At 34.8% G+C, this 16,725-nt stretch overlaps 1 protein-coding gene across 1 annotated transcript in view; it reads right to left on the minus strand.

The window, feature by feature from the left end:
• Positions 1 to 16,011: 16,011 nt before the first annotated feature.
• The window catches only part of LOC142351036 (uncharacterized), a 34,106-nt gene continuing 33,392 nt past the window's right edge, over positions 16,012 to 16,725 (minus strand). Inside the window, exon 10 of the mRNA XM_075403097.1 lies at positions 16,012 to 16,412. Coding sequence (XP_075259212.1) covers positions 16,224 to 16,412 — 189 coding nt within the window. The 3' untranslated portion in view covers positions 16,012 to 16,223. The remainder of the gene's footprint in view (positions 16,413 to 16,725) is intronic.

The following is a 16,725-nucleotide window of genomic DNA, read 5'->3' on the forward strand; positions in this document are numbered from 1 at the left end:
ATGATGTGTTTTAGCAGATTTGTTTTCGCAAAGCTAACTTTTGCTCAATTCTGATTGGCTAAATACCGTTCGCAAGAAAATAAGACAACTCTTAAATCGCTTTAAATCCGTTTAAAAATTTGCTTGCTATCGTAGCTGCAAGCTTCTTTAAATATGCCCCATATATTGGCAAAATGTAGTCTTAGCCTACGAAAATCTCCATAAAATCGATTGCTTGCTTAAGTTCTGTAGTGATAACTGATGTGCTCGTTTATTACATCACATTAATTCATTCATAACAATTTTCCGTCACAGATTGAGATGCAACATGAATATCATTGCATGTCATTTCACACCACTGCACGAAATGTGAAAATAAAATTAAATTCTTTAAAAACGAGTGCAATAAAGTTTTTTTTATATAAACAGTAGCTTCTCGTTTCCAGGACAGCTTCTATTCTGTTTCATTTACGATATATAATTGAAAAATTTACAGTAGACAAGATTGTTACACAAAATTTAAAAATGCTTAAAATGATTCTCAAATAGGATTTGATTGATTCCAACATTTAGGGCCTGAAGATCGAACATCTATTAAAAAAACTCAAGGTCACCAAGGAATAGAAATATATTTGAGCAATCTTACAGAAAACTGCAAATCTTAATGCAAAGATTTTATTTTTCTCCGGATAAATTTCATTTTTACAACATGAAGTTTTGCATTATTTAGCCATCATTTGTAGGATTAGCTGCAATAGTATTTTGTGTTAAGCGTTGCCAATTTCCTAGTTTTTTTAAAAAAAACGTTTTCTTTTTCAGAAACCGACTTTTCAAATAAAAAAACTTCCAGAAGTTTAAGTAGTTAGAAGTTCAGCGTTTGATTTCCAAATTTACCCTATTATTGTCCCTTCATGAAAAAAGTGATTTTAAAATCTTGGTTTCGCCTTGAAATGTCAAGAATTCCGCACTGCTCGTTGATCTTACACACACTCGTAAAACAAGTTCTTACATGCCACAGCTCTGCGTTGTCCGAATCGAAACTTCGGTAGAAATTTCGGTAAACATTGCCCGCATTAGCAGCTTGCAAAATTCCAAGTAAAGTCCCAATGAAATTGTGGCTTACAGCTCATACCATTTAGCTATTCTGAATTAATGCCCGTTTTCTAATTGTTTACAAAATAACCATTGTGCATTGAAAACTATTAATGATGCTGATGAGCTTGCCCAATGATAAAACGGGTTATGGGACAGGATCAATTAGCAACGGAAACCTTTTTGATTATTTTTTGAGACTTTTGAGGTTCTTGAAAACAAAAAAAAAAGACTTAGAAAACCACGGGAGACCATGCCAAGGTCTAAAAAATATAATTAATGACTAATATGGAAATAAAAACAGCAGTACTTGCCCCCCAAAAGATGCCATTTTTGTTTTTTGACTAGTTTTAACGAATTTTGATATTTTCTTTCCTCTGTGAGGAAAATATAGACGAATCGGCAAACCGCGCAAGACTATGCCCAGATTTTGCCCAGATTGGAAAAAAAACTTGTCAATTGACTGAAATAGAGATAAAAACAGAGATTTTTTCGCCCATGTAACAACAATATTCATTTTCGCACTACCTACTCAAATTCGAGTGATTTTGCCTCTGTAAAAAAAACATTCTTTTCAAAAAGAAGATTAATCGTTTCTTTTCTTTGTCAATTTCTTTGACTACGATTTGAAAAATCAAAACTTCTAAAAAGAGCCCCATTAGTCCTTCCGAAGTCCCATTGAAATTTCGTTAACATCTCCAGCCACTTGACTTTTCGCAATTAATGTTTCTTTTCTAGTCGTTTACAAAAAAACTATTGTGCATTGGAGTGCATGAATGATGCTGATAAGAGCCTGCCAATGAGAGAACAGGCCATGAGTCTAGACAAATTAGCAACAGAAATAAAAAACGGATCGAAAATCTTGTCGATCTCCAATTAAAACAATACTGTTGTGGCACAAGTTTGATTGTTTTCGTGCGAATTTTAGTTCTTCGAAATAAAAATTAACTTGAAAAACCGAGAAAATTTACGCCAAGATTTTCCTTTTTTCTGAAAAATCATATGATATGACATACCATATGATATATCCATTTTTGTATTTGTATTTTTTTACTATATTTTGCCCAGATTGTCTTTTGAGTATTTTCTTCATTAATTTCTATAAATAGAGCAAGCAGTGAAAGCTAACAAAATTCAAGTTCAACGAACGGTTCCATTAATCCTGCAACAGTTCCACTTAATGTATAGCTCACTTATCAAACGGAGTGTTTGAGTAAAATTCCGTCAATTTTGCTAAAATGTGTTAAAGTTTTTCAGGAAAGTGTTGTTGATTTGATTTATAAAGACAAAAAAAACATTGTCAACTATTTTTGTTTAATTTTTTTGTCAAAAATTCTGGCTAAATATTTCAGAATTCAGACTTTCTCATCAAAAATTGCACGAAATAAAATTTTTTAGTCCACTTTGATTAAATTTCCAGAAAGTTCACACCCAAGCACCACTAAAACAACCTTTTCAGACGCAAAAGGGGCTATTTCTACCTCAACCTCCGTTGAGAGTGCTCTGTAATTAAAGCTTTGCCGTTTTTGCTATCTTTACTCGTTAATTATCAAAATTGCAAATTTTTTTTAAATTTTTTTTAAATAACAAACTTTATATATCTACAGCGTTCTAACAAAAAGTGTTCTTAATGGTCAAGGGCCAGCTTTGGACAAATCTTGGACTCTTACAACCCAAAAACAATTCGGATTGTAATCAGTCGTTTTTTTTAATTTAAATTAGCCGATCTTTTTTATATTATTTTAACAACAGAACACTTCAAATCAAAGCTTTGTAGTGATAGGTCCAATTAGCTTGCTAAGCAGCTCCAAATTAGAGCATACAGTATTTTACTTCAAAACTTTTGGTCGTTTTGACTTTAAAAAAATGATTTTTGAACAAATATTGGCTTATTGAAATTTGACTACATTTTTATTAATTATATTAACTTGAAGCTTAGTGTCAGCAAAGAAAGGATGCTTCTTCTTTCTAATGATTTAAAATTTAATATCTGTTGTGATTTTAAGCCTTAATTTATGGGTTTCGGGCTTTGATACTACTAGATTTAACATTTTTTCAACATTTAGGTATTTGCCCATTTTTCACGTTTTCAATTTTTGTCACGTTATTGACATTTTTTGTATCTTTTATTGGCGTTCAAAATAAGGCAAAATTGATAATATTAAAATCCTTAAAAACACAGATTTTGGTTTTAACGGCTTCGACAGTACTTTCTCGAAGAATTTAATTAAGTTTTTTTAATTTTGTATTTAACAGTCGTTTTTACTTTGTCTTTTTAGTGTCGTATAAAATTTCCTGTTCAATGACCCGTTTTATTTGATTTTCACGGAAGAATAGACGAGCCGATATTCTGATATTAGAAGAAAGCTGATGGCTTTCATGACTTTGGAAATATTTTTTTTCGAAAAAAAGCATTACTTAATTCTGCATTTTTTTCTTTAATTTTTTCTACTTGTTACCTAGTTTTATTAATGAGAGGTCACATAATACATTATTGGTGTTCAAAGAAAGTGCAATCGAACATATTTTGAGGGCCATAGTATGGCTTTACGGCTTCGAAAGCGTTTTCTGCCAACTTTTAATTGATTTGTTTGTTTGTTGTCTATTTGTTCTTTTTGTAACCGCATAAAATATTGAATAACGACAGTACTTAGCTCCCTTCTATAGAAGCATTGGTAATCGTAAACCTATGGGATAATTTAGTTAATTTCTAATGGTTTTGATTACTTTGAATTTAATTGTTTTTAACATAAGCGAATCTTTCAATTTTACTATTTTTGTTCTTATTGTCTATTTGTTATCAAGCCTTATCATTGCTTGGTCCCTTATTTTTTGGTGAATTACAAGTTATTTTGCTTAGCTTCAGTTTTTTCTGATGCAATTGTGACTTTGTTATTAAGTTTTGTTTTTTACAGCGGACAAAGTTTTTGATGTAATTAATGTTTGTTGGTGTTGTTTGATTTTTCTGTTCGTCTCGACTCGCTTGTTTATTATTGGCATATCGCATCAATCTTATGCATCATTTTCACTCTACTGAGTTATTTGCTTCGGAGGCTATCTTTTCGTTCATATACCAATTTTTTGAAAAGTACTTGAGTTTTTGGATTTTTCTATCTGTTCCTCATTTGGTAGACAATTATGCCAAAATTGTGGATGAGCGGGGTCGAAACCTTATGTGCAATCGCACATTACTGAGCATTCTTGTTGTCTACAAAATAACAATCGCGCATTTGAAACCAAGAATGATAATGACAATAGCCTGCCATTGACAATTGATGAGTCTAGAAAAATTAGCAATAGAAATGAAAAAAGAATTCTTGGTGCTTCTCGTCGATCTGCGACACAAACAATACTGTTGTGGCACCAGTTTGATCGTTTTATTGATACTTTTATAGTTCCAGTACAGAATTGACTGGGAAAACTAAGCAAGACCAAGACCAAGCAAGATTTTGCCGAGATCTGAAAAATCTAATTATCTGACTGAAATGGAATTAAAAACAGAGTTTTTGCCCACATGTAATGAAACTAAATTTCTGTTTGCACTAGTTTCAATGAACATTGAGAAGTTTGTGCCTCTGTGGAAAATCGTAGAAAACCACGCAAGATAATTTCGAGATATTGAAAACGGTGTAGTCTGTTTCTCAGAAAATGAAAGCTCTTGCGCACACTTAGAAAAATGTGTTGAAAATCTTCTGATCTGGCGTAAATTTGGCGTTGATGCTCTTGGTCTAAGCACTGAGTTGATCAAAGTCACAACCTTCTCTGGCAAAACATCCTCCCCTGTCGTTTCTAGCTTGTTGAGTTACAAATTTAATACAAAGATCATTGGCAAAGGGTTGACATCAATACAAAAAAAAGTTTTTTAGCTGCTGAATATTTATCATATCATATAACACATAACCTCCCACATTTTTTTAATCATGAAAAGAAGGGAAGATGATATTAACAAAGTTGAATATCAGTTTAATTGACGATCTGGATTTAAATAGTCTTTTATTTGAAGTTTTGATGCTATCGTTTGTGCTTCTTTCTTTACTGCATTGAAATTTATGCCTTGAGTCTCTTGCAAAGATTTAGACGCAAAAACTGTTTGCTTGTCTTTTCTCTTTAGTTTTTATATTCTTTAAAATAAATGTTCACTGTTCTCTAACACTCAAAAAGAAGATCTGAAGCTTTATTCTGAAACCGAATTAATTTTTCACATTCTTTAGATTAATAACGTCTTTTGTTATTTTTTTCTTTTGTCAGTTTGTTAGTGAAAACCACCGTGATAATATTCCATCCAAATGTCGTTTATGTACCCGTAAAGGTAATCCAGACATAACGCCAATATAATTTCAGTACTGGTCAAGTCTAAATACAAGTCTCATATAATTACTGATTCAGAGCTATGATCATGTCACTTTTTACACATGGCAGTCTAAATCCAAAATAGGTGCAAAAAGGCCAAAACTAGCCGATTATAGGCCCACATAACTCCAAAAATTAGCCAAAAACTGGCAAAGTATAGTCCAAAAATAGGTCAAGAAAACTCCCAAGGGCTCAAACGCACAGTTTTAAATCAAAACAGTTGCTGCTAAAAGGTAACTATTTTTCTTTAACACACTTTTACAGGCTGCGAGGAAACTCAAATCAACGATAACCAACAAATTAGAAAAAAAAATGCAGAAGTTATTTTTTTTCGAATAATCGCAAACGCTCCGTGTTCATCAATATTTTACTGGTGTACAATTGAAAATCGCTTACAATAAATGTGGTTTTTTTATTCAAAAAAAAACATGCATGAACTGATTATTTTTTCTAATTATTTCAGCAACACAGTATAAAAATTGTTGGAATGATTTCTGTTTCTCCATGTGTTCTGAAGTTAAGAGAAAGCTCTTTATCTTTTGGAAGCGCTGTGTCTATTGGCACATTAAAAAATTACCTATTCTACTTGTACCTTACTGATTTAAGGTTATTGCAAAATTTATCAAAATTTTTGCTAGTTTCGCTAAAATCTTTAAATGGCAGCTGGATGGCAGAAACGTCCCTAAATAGCCCAATTACGTTTAAAACTTTGATTTGAATCTAGCAAAATTTAATCTCGTAAAAATTGCACTTGCAGTCAGATCCCAAAAAGTCAAATTAAACTGCCGTTTTGTAATATATTTTTCCAATCTGCAAAGCTCGAAAAAATTCTAAAAATAAATGAGGAGCTCTACATTCAGATGTTATAACGCAAAGACCAAAAACAGAAGTTTTAATTTATCAAAACTTCTGAATTTGTTCTTTAAGTTCAGAATACTTTAGTTTATAAGATATTATGGAGTTTAAAAATCTAACAATTCCTCGACTCTTACTTCGTTCCCCCCTTGATTTTACATCTAAATCTTACATCGTTTTAACCCTCAAACTCCACCATTAAATTCATTATCCTATTACCTCATCCTATTCCCCTTACCCTCAAAACTAACCCCCTAATATTTCATCTTTTCGAGGGTTTAAAATCCAACAATTCCCCCCTTACTCCTCATTACCCCTTCATCTCACATTGCTTTAGCCCCCCTCCCATTTTACAAAAATATATGAATTATGTTCAACGAGCAAACTATTTTGATATTATTTCGCAATTTCTTTATGTTTCTTAATGAGAGGATACAAAGGCGTACATCAATATCAAGAACCATTAGAGATCGTAGCTAAAACTTACACGAACGAAGTTCAATTAGCAAGCTTCTACAATTGGAAATTATGGGTTTGCCCCATTTATAAATTTGATTTCGTTTTGACTATATTGATTCTAGATTGCTTTGTGGCGCAACAGCTGCTTAAAAGCATTTTGGGCACAACGAGAGAAGAGCCAAGCCAGCCTAGAGAACTTAAATTGTTGAAAAAGCTGTGCGGGGAGGAAATTGGAAACATATTTTTGTTCGACGAAGTAATAACATTTCAGGACAAGTTGTCATTACAATTCAAAAAATACAACATTATAAGCCTCCTTGGAAGAAAATCTTCTGATAGTAAATAAATCATACATTCAGATGTCCGCCAAAATAACGACAGCAAAATTCAAAATTATTTGTTTCTACAAAAAAATAGTGTTGTCACATCTTTGCACAGTGGGAACGCTGACAAACAGCAACTCACTTTGTAGAAAAAAACCGCTGAGAGTCAAAGTAAAAGCACAGCACAAAAGATATTTGTCGGAAATCAGTTTTTTATTGATGTCTGACAAAAAAGAGCATCAAAGTCATTACAAAAACACAACTAGAAATGATATCTTCAACATCTATAGCACGATGCAATGCAACAATCAACTTAACAATTAAAAAACAAAAAAAAACGAGCAAGATTCAAAAGTTCGGCAAAAGCAATTAAAATCAAATGAAAATTTAAATTAGTTGAATTAAGCCTCAGTTGACCTGTTATTGATGACACTAAGCGACAGAACAACAGACTAAAAGTGGGAAAAATCTAATTAAGTTGATCTATTCATATCTAATTGTTCTCAGAACTTAAACACAATTTGTTTTCAATATATATTTTCGAATTTTCGATTTTGCTAGTTTTTGCAATAGTTTTCTAAGTCACAAGCTGCGACTAATGATAGCTCTCATTAACTTTTAAATGTGTTGTTTTGGAATGTTTGTAACATCTCCCTTTCATATCTAACGTTCTCTTTTTCATGATTTTAACACTTGTTTCCAAGAAATAAGAACTTGTGTGAGAAATCATGAAAAAGAAAAAGTTAGATATTAAAGAAGAGGTTATAAACGTTCCAAAACAACCCCATAAAATTAATGAGATCTATCATTAGTCGCATCACGTGACATTAGAAAACTATCACAAAAATTAGCAAAATCCAAAATTCGGAAATATTTGTTGGAAACAAATTGTGTCAAAGTTCTGAGAACAGTTATATAAGAATTGAAGCGATTCTAAAGTATATGTTAGCACATGAATATTAGCGGCCCGAGGGACTTACTGCCCTGACACTAGGCCGCCAGAGTGCTGAGCACAAGACCCAAGGGGGCTAAGATTCATGTGCTAACTTATTTAGAGAACCAAACGGTACGAACGGGGTTAAACTTTAATAAAAATTGAAATTAAGGGTACGGTTTTGCAAATTATTAAACGAGAAGTTTTCGTGAATTTTTCCCTGTTTTAACTAATGAAAAAATTGCTGGGAAAGATGGGGTTGGTGTGGGTGGGGGCTGTGGGATCATTTAGAGACGCCTTTTAAAAGTTGTGAATATGCCAAACGTTTCCGTTTCCAAGGCGAGGCAAATGCTTTCGTCTCAGGTTTTGACGGGAAAGGTCAAAAGTTTTAGTGGGTTTGGTCTCACCGCTAGAAATTATTTTTCCTGACTGCGAGCTGGCCGCAAAACTTAGCATTCCACTTTTGCACGTGCTAATTGCACGTACCTCCAGATTTTAGCGACAAAAAAATTCATACCCTGGGTTCTATAAGTGAAGATTAAGAACTGCCCTTCACACCATGAAACAGCCTCATCAGAACATCTTTTGTGAATCTTTTTTGAGTTTAGTAGAGCTAAGGCTCTAAGAGAGCTGCTCTGCGAATGAATGCCCTCCTGGCTTTGCCTGTTTATCCTGTTGAGGATGAAAAATTAAAATGATCCCACATAAAATCAGTCAAGCTGATGGCGGGGGTTGACTGAGGAGGGTCAAACTTTTATGATTAAGAGCCGCCCTTCAGACCACGAAAATGTCTCCTTAAAAGTTTTTGGTGAATCACATTCTTAGCGTACAGTAAGGCCGAGGCCTCGAAGAGAACCTAATGCCCTAAGAGTGCTACCTGTCATCAAACCGCCCTTCACACCATGATTATACGTCTCCAAAACGGTCTCTGTGAATCGCATATTTGGACACTAGTGAGCTCAATAGTTCTAAGCGAACTTAATGCCATCTGGGCGCTACCTGTATAACTCGTTTCTTAGGTCAAAAAGTCAAACGGGTTCGACGAAAAATTGGTCAAGCAAAAAATCGCAAAAGACCACGGGACTAATATAGTAACGCGTTGAATCCAGTCCAAGTTGTTAAAACCGTTAGATTGCAATTTAACTCAGTAAATTACCTTAAGCATGCCTCATTAGAGGGCCATTTAGACCTCTCATTAACAAAAATGATAGCAGCACAAAACAGCTCAAGCGGACAGAATCCAAAAATTACTTTTCAATTACTTGCCCTATGAGGAGCTAGAACAACTGCAGTTATGCATTATAAGAACACATTTATCGCCTTTTCAGAGCATTCGGGGAAAACATCAAAGAAAAACAGAAAATAAAGTCAAATTCTTGCACGTTAAAAATTTTGCTTGCAAAAAACTAAAATTTGTTTCAATACCAATTTCTTGTCTCAATTGAAAAGCAGCTTGCAGTATTCTTCGCCAAAATACTCGCATTTTGCTCTTCATACTACTCAGCGTGATTGAAACCATTACTCTAATTTCAAGTCTTTTATACAAGAAAAGGTCAAAAAATGAACAGCTCTTAAGAAAAGACACCGCACCTGTCTTTGGATTGTAAATAGGCACACTATAATAGCTGGCCGAGCAGATGAGGGTGGCTATTAAAAAACAACCCACTATTGTCGTTCAATTTGCTGGCAAACGAATAGCGAGATTTTTCTTTACAATATAAATTTCACCAGCAGAATTTCAGTGAATTAATGTTTTCGGGTAGTCTTTACTAGTTTATTTCATCCTCTAGACAAAATTCACATTGGCCGGACAAAAACTCCGAGGAAAAATTGCACAACGTTAACCGATTGACGTCGTACAGCTTGCTCCCAAACATCAGGCGCGGGGTCTTGTAGCCTCTTTTAGAGAGCGGGATTGTCTGGGTCGAGCGTCGAGTTTCTCTCTATTAGGCTGCTGAGAGGGATGTTATAGAGCATATTTTAGTAGATCACTACTAATAATAATTAAAACTACCCCCAATTAAGTTTAAAAATGTGAATGCGTTTAACAAATAGCGCACAATTTTTGAATAGCTGATTATAGCTATTTCTGAATATCTTCGAAAAATCCAGATCGCGGTAGTTAAATATGTCATCTACGCGTTAAGCCCTGTATAGATCATCTTAAATTCGGACTATAAAGAACAAAAGGATATAGCTCAAATATAGAAAAAGGTTTTTTTTCGTTTTTGAATTAAAAGCATCTACTATCGCAGGTAGAAAGTGTTGTGTTGTAGTGAAATATGAACATAGTAGCATCATCATCATCATAAGTTATTTACATTTGAACTCAAGTATTCTCTCACCACGACATGATATTTATAGCACTCATTGGAACAAGTAGCCAAAGCGACCCACCAGCACCTTTCAACGAGTGAGAAACTGCCTCCTACACTTCATCACAAATTAAATTCATCTTTTGTCAAAAAAAACAAGGAAAAACTTCAAATAACCAATCTCATTAAATTTTTTTCACAAATACACCTCAAACTAAAGCCTATATAGAACCTCCGTTCCAAAAACGTATCGTACATTGTCATAAGAATGAGCCCGGAATTTTAGATTCACTAGAAGTTTCTACCGCGTAACAGTTTCAAAGCACCTAATTGAGTGGTTACACAAAAACACTTTCTTAAATCATTTCGAAAGCAAAAAGGTCATAAACCAAACCATAGCCGGCAAATTGCGGAAAATAGCCGCCGTTGACCCGCTTGACCTACATGGGATTGGAATAGGAAAAAGAGAAAAATTAATAGAATTTTTCTAAGTGTCAAAAAGTGTTCTCATTTGATGTGCGGTTTCAGTCAGGTTCAATAATTATATTTAATTCAGCTCATACACTGAAGGCTAACAACTCCAATATTAAACCCAGCTAGCAATCGTTCTAATGAACTTTGAAAACCTAAAGCACTCAGGTAATAACCGTGCTTTATCGACTTATCCTGTCTCTTTTGATTTTGCTCCTTTGGGATTGACCTATTCAATAAACTGCGTAAATTGATGCGTGAAATAATTCAATAGCCATTCAGTTGGAACAGTGAGTAAGGTAAGTCACCAGTCAAACGTGAAAAATGTTCCTTATGTAAAACAAAAATTCTGATCAAAAGGTCAATCGAATTCAGAATTATAGCAGGACAAGTCCTCTAATACAATCCAGAAAATCGAATGAAAAACTTAAAATTACTGACCAGCAGCTCAATTGAAAACAAATTCAAAAGTTGAGAACTTTCACCCTGAAGTCAATATTTGACCCATTTAAATACACCCACTAACTCACGCACAGCCTTGAAAGAGGATCATTGGCCAAAAAAGAATGACAAAAATTGAATAAAGCAAAAACTAAAGAAAACTTCTTAATTTCGCAATCTTAACTTGTTCAAAACCGCTTTTATGTCTCTAAAATCTGTCAAGTAATCCATCTGGAAGACCTAAAAATTTCATTGGCCAGTGAATATCGATATATTTAAAAACTAACAAAAAAAATTTAAAAAAAACTGAAAACAATTGCAAATCTTAATAAAATATTGCTTAAATTTGTAAAATTAAATTTCTCGTCATCTCCAGAGGCTATCCAGTAAACCTAAGTTTATGTCGTAAAAATTACCAGAGACTCAAAGACTGATAAACGACCAACATGACAATTTTCCGAAAAATTGAAAAAAAATATCATATTTTACCAAAGAATTGCAAATATTTCTGAAACTAAAATGTTGATAACCATTCCATTGCTCATAGAGACTAAGCGGCCTATGCTTAGAGCAGTTTACCTGACCACTGACGTAAGAAAACTGAACAAAAAAATATTTTTAAAAACTTTGCAAATTTTATCAAATAATTGACAAAGATGAGCTTTTCCGGCAGTTGGAAAAAATGACAAACATAACCGACTAAACGTCGGAAGAATTGCTCTCGAACGACTAGTGAGCAGTCTGCTTCAGTAGGGGTGGAGCCTAAATGGGACTAAGAAAAATGCGGCGCACTTTTCATTTGACTTTTAGTAATAAATTGCCGCCAATTGAGTTCAGCTGCTTTAAATTGTGATTGAGAGCTAATTTTAGATCACGCGAAACGCAAAAAGTCAAAACGGTCAAGCGAAAATTTTGCATAAAAAAGACACACCCGCTTACAATAACTGCTTCTCTACTAGGTCAATTAAACATTTTTAAAAAACTTGAAAACTGCAAGTTTTAACCAAAATTTGCCAAAATCGCGACATTAAAATGTTGAAAAACGTTCCACTGCCACTAGAAACTATGCACTAACCAATTAGCAGACTCTAGAGGGAGGTTTTATGCTCTTGAGGCTGGGAAAACTCGAAAATTTACAATTTTCAAAAAAATGCTCGACTGATCAAACAAAAAATTCAAAAATTGGTCAAAAACCAAATAATTACCAAATTAGAGTTAATATTAATTTAAGTCCTTCCCAGCAGCTGCAGCACTTGAAGGACTATGAAAGTCAACTTTGGGCCTCCAATAAAACTAAAGAAAACTTCTTAATTTCGCATTCTTAACTTGTTCAAAACCGCTTTTATGTCTCTAAAATCTGTCAAGTAATCCATCTGGAAGACCTAAAAATTTCATTGGCCAGTGAATATCGATATATTTAAAAACTAACAAAAAAAATTTAAAAAAAAAACTGAAAACAATTGCAAATCTTAATAAAATATTGCTTAAATTTGTAAAATTAAATTTCTCGTCATCTCCAGAGGCTATCCAGTAAACCTAAGTTTATGTCGTAAAAATTACCAGAGGCTCAAAGACTGATAAACGACCAACATGACAATTTTCCGAAAAATTGAAAAAAATTATCATATTTTACCAAACAATTGCAAATATTTCTGAAACTAAAATGTTGATAACCATTCCATTGCTCATAGAGACTAAGCGGCCTATGCTTAGAGCAGGTTACCTGACCACTGACGTAAGAAAACTGAACAAAAAAAATATTTTTAAAAACTTTGCAAATTTTATCAAATAATTGACAAAGATGAGCTTTTCCGGCCCTTGGAAAAAATGACAAACATAACCGACTAAACGTCGGAAGAATTGCTCTCGAACGACTAGTGAGCAGTCTGCTTCAGTAGGGGTGGAGCCTAAATGGGACTAAGAAAAATGCGGCGCACTTTTCATTTGACTTTTAGTATTAAATTGCCGCCAATTGAGTTCAGCTGCTTTAAATTGTGATTGAGAGCTAATTTTAGATCACGCGAAACGCAAAAAGTCAAAACGGTCAAGCGAAAATTTTGCATAAAAAAGACACACCCGCTTACAATAACTGCTTCTCTACTAGGTCAATTAAACATTTTTAAAAACTGCAAGTTTTAACCAAAATTTGCCAAAATCGCGACATTAAAATGTTGAAAAACGTTCCACTGCCACTAGAAACTATGCACTAACCAATTAGCAGACTCTAGAGGGAGGTTTTATGCTCTTGAGGCTGGGAAAACTCGAAAATTTACAATTTTCAAAAAAATGCTCGACTGATCAAACAAAAAATTCAAAAATTGGTCAAAAACCAAATAATTACCAAATTAGAGTTAATATTAATTTAAGTCCTTCCCAGCAGCTGCAGCACTTGAAGGACTATGAAAGTCAACTTTGGGCCTCCAATAAAACTTAAAGCCCACGCTCCTTACCTGTTTATCCCGTTCTGACAGATCAGTCATTGGAAAACGAGTGAAAACATCTCACAAAAATATCCCCAACACAATCAAAATCTTGGATTGTAAAGAACATAGTAGGACAAGACCTGGCCTCTTATTCAATGAAAAACTACAGGCTAAACAAAAACAAACCTAGACAAAGAGTGGACAAAGAGTGGTTTTCCAAAAGATTGTGACAACCATTCAGTCAGAGAAATAAAAAAACGATAACACTTGAACGCTTAAAGTTTCGGCGTTTCAATAGACTTCAACGATCATAAAAATGTTTGAACACATACACATCTTGAAATCTTAAAATAACCGACTAACCTCGGCGAATTGCTCTCAAACGACGGGCGAGCGTTTGGCTTCGTCAGTAACTAGCTACAGTTTAGTGAGGCTAGCGTTAGCTTAATTGAAGGGGCGTGAGGTGAGGTGAGCGCAGCTGGGGGGAGGGTGCGAGCACCATGGGGATTGATGGGGGCACGGGTGGGGGGGTTCTTTGGCTGCACGGGGCCATATCCTCTTGGTCTGAACGATGTGCAGGGGTGGGGGGTCAAGTGAGGGGGGCTGATGTGGGACAGGGTGAATTGTGAGAGTCAAACTCTAAGACGCCCTTCACACCATGAGTATACGTCTCCAAAACAATCTCTAAAAATCGCATACTTAGAGACTAGTGAGCTGAAAGGTTATACGAAAACTTAATGCCCTCTGGGAGCTACCTGTTTATCCCGTTTTTGAGGAAGACAAGTCATATGGGTCTGACATAAAATCGGTCAAGCAAAAAACCGCATAAAAACAACCAAATTATTAATATAATTGCTACAGACTTCGTTTCAGAGCAATTAAAAACATAACCGGAAGAATTCCGGAAACAACTCGAAGTGTCACCTCTGCCACAAAACTACACTTTCAATGAGCCTAATAAAACTAGAAGACGTCGCTAGACCCCCAACAATGACGACATTAAGTCTCTTTAACAACTCTCGCTGTTAATCGAATGGACACCCTCAATGTGATAATGGACTCCATGAGTCAGTTTCTGTGAGCGACCTGCCAGTAATTTTTAGGTAAAGTGATCATTAAATTGTTGAAGTCCTTCTAGTTCAAGTCCTACTAAGCAGAAAAAGCGTACCAATTTAAGTTTTTAAACGTCGAACTATTTAATTTAATCCCTAAAATATTTAAATTCTTTTAAAAGCTAACCTTTGATCCTTTGAATTCCCTTAACCTTTAATTGAAGCTTTCTAACATCCCCTTAATCTCTTGGCCAGCTTAGATCTCGGATCTTTTCCGTTTGTGCTAACCCAACCCCCACCCGATTAGTGGGTGCATACTATTTGCACCTTCGAGGAGCACGTTTCAAAATCTGCGTAACATCCTTTGAGTCGCGATTAACAGAACACTTAAGAGCAGCAAAACTATAAGCGAGCTGCACATTGGTTTAATGTCATCGGGTTCAACCCGTTTCTCTCGAAGGAAAGAAATCGATCTGACAAAATTTGGCTCCAAAAGGTTTCGCAAGCATCCCTGAAACTCCCAGGAGCAGATTAAAGTAGCACCTTTTCATCATGAAAACACGAGGAGAATATTTTCACCCAACCACTTCCAATTTCAAATTACTGAAGAGACGAAAAAGCAAAGATGAAACCTTGGCTTTAACACAAGCCTCTTGCCGTGAATATATAATTACCGTGGGTCATTTTCTAACTTTGATGCTAAGTTGAAATAGCAGAAAATGAGCAAATTAATACAGTATTAAAATACATGACAAAGTCAAACGGGCAGTTTCTCGATCAAAACACACCAAGGATTTGGTCACATATCAAATCAGCATTCGTTTATTATATACACAATAGAATATCGGTGTCATAGAGAACTTTGCAGCGAATAGAAAAATAAAGCTATTGTACACAAATATCAGGGTGATCGCTTAGCCAAACAAAGTAAGCACGAAATGAAGTTGTAGAAAAATAGTAACATGTGTAAAGGAAGAAAAGCTAGAATTTGCAATGATTAAGTCAATTAATGAAAATTTAGAAATTGGTTGTCAAATTTTCCTATACTGAAAGCAGCTTCAAAGAGATAATTAGTGACCATGTTGAATTTTGAGCCAAAATTGTCAAGTCTCCCGAAACAAAGACGTCCAAATCCCGTAACTAGGCGGTGCTATTTAGGCAAAAACTTTGGCATAATGACCGTGAACATAAGCGTCAATTGCGCCATAATTAAAATATTGCCATATTAAAATTTTATTTAGCCTTATTTTCATGAAGACCATTATTTGCAAGCTGAAACCTGCAATACCATTTCATGGCAGAGAGCAAGGATTTTTATTTTGGAAATTATCAATGGGAGCATAGTAGCAATCAAAATGGTCGTACAATTTCAGTCTGTCAGAAAAAGTTTGAACTAACTCATCGTACATCAATGTGGAATCTGCTGCCTTTCCCCGTCATGAACAAAATTTTCGTTCTCGTGAGGCTTTGTGAACAAAATAATTCAGACAGAGGGAACAGACAGATCCTAGATACATCGAAAGAGAATTTCAAGTGAAAGAAGAATAGGTGGGATTGCAAATAGAGAGACTGGGCGAAGAGGAAGATAGCACGTTCTCATTCACTCCATTGGCCGTCAGAAGTGCTGGAGCCACCACAGCTGCAGAGCCAGTTGGAGTCGGAATTGACGACTCAGAATTCCGGTTGTTGACAGCCGTCGGGGCTTCCGGCGATAAATCCTGCCAACATAATTGTCTCTTTAAGACACTCGTTCGCACTCGACAATCAATACGTAGTCTTTACTTATAGCTGCAATAGTGAGTTATCATTGGCCTTCTCTTGGTTTCTTACAACTCCAGAAATAGTTCATACCGCTGTTTTCGAGGGCAAAAAATTGGTGCCAAAAAACTTCTGCAAGCGAGGAAAAATTTTGGATCACGCGCGTTCTTGCTTAGACGTTTTAATCTGCATATTCTTCTGTTGTGATCTGAATAGATCTCTTATAAATGTCGAAATGTCCAATTACCACTTTTTTGCAATTTTGTTGTTAAA

The sequence above is a fragment of the Convolutriloba macropyga genome, chromosome 12, assembly GCF_964194025.1.
Source record: "Convolutriloba macropyga chromosome 12, txConMacr16.3, whole genome shotgun sequence".
In the NCBI taxonomy this organism is placed as follows: Eukaryota; Metazoa; Xenacoelomorpha; order Acoela; family Convolutidae; genus Convolutriloba; species Convolutriloba macropyga.